The 3940-nt window shown below is 38.9% G+C and overlaps 1 protein-coding gene across 1 annotated transcript; it reads right to left on the bottom strand.

Moving 5' to 3' along the window:
• Positions 1 to 206: 206 nt before the first annotated feature.
• LOC114040502 (dimethylaniline monooxygenase [N-oxide-forming] 1-like) lies at positions 207 to 3934 on the bottom strand. The gene is made up of 3 exons (XM_027858629.1): positions 3846 to 3934; positions 2128 to 2200; positions 207 to 1083 (listed from the first exon to the last, which is right to left on the bottom strand). Exons 2-3 carry the CDS (start codon positions 2169 to 2171, stop codon positions 741 to 743), a joined length of 387 nt encoding a protein of 128 aa, XP_027714430.1. The 5' UTR covers positions 2172 to 2200; positions 3846 to 3934; the 3' UTR covers positions 207 to 740.
• Between the last annotated feature and the right edge of the window lie 6 nt (positions 3935 to 3940).

Raw genomic sequence — 3940 nt, 5'->3', positions numbered from 1 at the left:
GTGTGTGTGTGTGTGTGTGTGTGTGTGTGTGTGTGCCACTTAGATATTTACTTAATTCACCTAGCCTTCATGTTGGTCCTCAGTAGACATTACTTCCCCTGTCTTCTTTCCCTACCTTACCCCTAATTCACCTCTTTCTTAGTACCCCTCCTCTTCCCCCAACAATAAAGAGATTAAAAACATTTGAAAATGTTCATTGTTTATTTTATTGTTTTTCAGTGAAATGCATAGCATACAACCTCTATACAGACCTAGTATTTGCAAAGCTTTGGCAGCCTATGGTACACAAATTGAATTAACAAGATTTCTCAAAGGAGAGAAAGTATAGCTACTTAGATTGGTATCTCCTCTGAAACTACCAAAATCAGGAAAAACTATTTTATTCCACTGGCATTAGTGTAGATAATAAAGATTAAAAAAACAATTCCCATAATCATAGCTCACATTTATGTATTGTTTGAAATTTTGCAGAAAACTGTCCTCCACATAGGTTGGTAGAATATAGAGGTCAGTATAAAGCTGGAGAGGGACAAGGGTGGGAAAAGTACACGCTGAACGCTATTGACCAATAGGGCTTCCATAGAGTTTCTAGAGTGCATGTGGATTCAGGTGGGGAGAATAAGGCCTCAAGTTAGGTATTTTGGGAAAGACCCACAGGAGTGAAGGCTCTGCTCTGATGGAGGATATAGGAGATTACTCTACTATCCTGTGCATTTGTTCTAAGGTACCAAAGGTTTCAGTTATTGGAAAATAAGAAATATAGCAACAAATAGAGCCCAAAAGCTGAAGACTTTGAGTAGGTAGGAAAAAGTATCTGGAGGCTCTTGTACAACTCGAGTTTTTGTTGGCTTGATTGTGCGGTCCCACTGGGTCAGAATGGCATTCCTGGCTCCATCCCACTTCCCTGGGCCAGTCAGACGGTACTGGTATGGGGTAAGTGGGCCAAAGAAAACCTTAAAAGCCAGTAGTGGATCCACCAGGAGCAGAGATAACAAGTTGGGCTTTGCATCGATGAAGGACAAGAGCTCATCTAGGTATATGACACAATCTGTTTGCAAAACCTGATTGAAGTATAAGCCAAACCTTTATGAAGTAGAGAAGAAAAAAAAAGATCATCTTATTATGGGTAAAACTGAAATTCTCTTCCTAAAATTCAGAATCATATCCATGATTTGTCTTTCATTCTAACTTATACTAATATGTCTCTTACTCTCAAAATTCTTCTCCTCTTCCTAACTATAAAGTGAACTTCTTTTAAAGACATTATTTTGGAACTACTCCCCTAGGGCTGGGCCATTCTAATTGGTAAGAGTCAAACTCTATCTAACTAGTCCCAGAACCAATCATGCTTCATCTTAGCTTTCTTCTCAATATCCTTTCTGCTAGTGCTGTAATCTCCTAGCCAAACCTCCAGAAATCATGCCCTGGAAGACATAGGCCACTCAGCTGTGGAACAGCCACCCTGGGACCATGCTGTCCAGATTGGTGATAATTCACTATCTCTTGCTGGCCCCAGACCAAACCATGATGTTAACTTTCTTGACATCCCTCCTACTGTCATGTATTCTGAAATTCTAGGTGAATGAGAGTCAGAATATAGTAGATAAAGAACTGTCTCTAAACTCAAGATAGCCTTGGTCAAAAGTTCTGCCTCTGACTGGCTATGTGTTCCTGGGAAAATAACTTAAACTTTCACTTCTCTACATAACTTTCTAAAGCCATAAGTTTCAGAGAAGGTGCTGACCTGCTTTGGTTGAGGGAATTTCCTAACCTTGGAGTTGTTTATGCCAATTAAATCACAGGTAAAGTCCCTAATCCTATTCTGAAGTCTTTAGTTCTTTGACATGGTAGATAGTGATGATCTAGTGTCCTCATTGCCATGACATGTTGGGTATCCTCATTTCCTCTTTCACCTGCAACTCCTAATAAAGGTTTCCCTAGAGCTCTTCCAGAATTCTTAATACCCCATTTTCCTTCTGTTTGAAATTCACTGCTTTTTGCATTACTGGGTATGATTCCAATTGTTGACCCTTAAGGAAAATGCTTTACTGTGATTGTTGAAAAGTTTTGAAAACTCTAGTTGTAAATTGGAATAGTATATGCAAGTAATTAAGGGACATAGCCTACCCCGTGGCTTTATTGGCTTTCCTTTTGTTAATGTCTTCTCTCATGGCCTCTGGTGATGGTAGTTCATTCAAGCCTACAAAATAAAATTAAAGAATTCCTTTAGACATCTCTTAGAACTCTGGGCAAACCATATGAAGTACCTCAACCTATAATTATGAGGTTGGTCACTGTTTTTCTTGCACCCAAGAGAGTAACAAAACCAATGATTCAGGTTCCTGGACATTTAAACCTTCCACAAAGGCATGTTGTCATTAATAAGTCACAAGACGATCCTTGTGACTTAGGCTTACTATGTCTTTGTCTCTATGATGTCAAGGTAACCAGTAGAAAACTAAATGTAACTCAACTAATCAGTTGTTTAGCCTTCATCATAAAATCTCAAAGCTAGGAAATACCTCATAAGCCAGTCAATCTAAACTATACCTTTTGGAATATGCTGGAATAATGGTCATCCTCCAATGAGAGGGAACTCATTACTTTCCAAGGCAGTTCACTTCATTTGTGGATAGTTCTAATTGTTAGAATTTTTTTTCCTGAAATCAAGCATAAATGTCTCCTTGCAACTTTTACCCATTGTGCTCAGTAAAGTCTTTTGAGGCCAAGTCAGGTAAATATATTCTTGCAAGTTTAAATATTGTTACCAGGTGTATTCCATACCTCTTTTTGCTAGGCTACACTTCCCCAGTGCCTTTAAGAGACTCTTATGTAGCAGGGTCTCAAGGTCTGATCTCCACCATTCTTATCATCCTGCTTGTGATGCTCTCCAGTTTATCAATTTTCTTGGTAAAATATGATGCCTAGTAACCAGAAGTAACCAGAACACTAGATATGGTCTGACCATGGCAGAGTTCAGTTAGGCAATCACTACTCTTGTTCTGGAAGTCATGCTTCCCTTAATGAAAGTTGGAATCACAGGAACTTTGTTTTTGAATGCCTTATCACACTGTTGACTCGTATTAAGTTTGTAGCATGAAACCAGCCAGATCTTTCTTTTTCTACCTAAGTTGCTTCAGGTTACATTTTCTCCGTCTTGTGTTTGTGAAGCTGATTTTTCAACCTAGTTGTAGGACTTTAAATTTCACTTAATTAAAGGTTTATCATTAGATTTGCCCAGTGTCAAGATGTTTTTGGTTTGGCTCACAATCCAGTGTGCTGTCAGTCTCTTCTCACTTTTGTATCATTAGCACATTTGAGTATGCCACCCAGGCCTTCATCCAAGACATTGAGAAAACTGATAACAGATATCAAGGAGAGATCTCTGAGGATACTACATGGGCAACCTCTTCTGCTCTGACATTAACATCTCAATTGGTAGCTATAAACCTACCTGTCTCTCATATTACTGTACCAAGCAACTAGGTTGACTAAAATATTTTCACTAAGATCATCATTTTGGTGTTTTAATTAGGCCCATTAATTTCACAAAAATGGCCGATGAACTTTTGGGTAGTTAGACAAAGCCAGCATTTTGTAGTCCCTACTTTCTTTGCATTTAGAGATATAAGTCATCATTACCCTATGACTTAGTTAATACTAATATAATTCCAGCTTTTAGAGCTTCTGTCTGTTTTAAATGGGGACTGGTGAGTTATCAAGATTTCTAGTCTCTAAAATCAATCAGTCATCATTTTAACTTAGACAAAGGTTGAAAACCACCCTGCCCTCCCACCATCTTTGGTTTTTTCCCCCTTGCTCACTTGTGTTTTCCATCTACATACCCTTTAGGACCCGTGTGACCCATCTGGCTTGTACTTCTGATGTGCAAACCAAGGATCCCAAAGGCTTGATGAGGCCAATAACAGCCAGGGTTGGT

Source organism: Vombatus ursinus, unplaced genomic scaffold (assembly GCF_900497805.2).
Source record: "Vombatus ursinus unplaced genomic scaffold, bare-nosed wombat genome assembly UNPS02013252.1, whole genome shotgun sequence".
Lineage (NCBI taxonomy): Eukaryota > Metazoa > Chordata > Mammalia > Diprotodontia > Vombatidae > Vombatus > Vombatus ursinus.
This window is presented reverse-complemented; position numbering and strand designations above follow the sequence as displayed.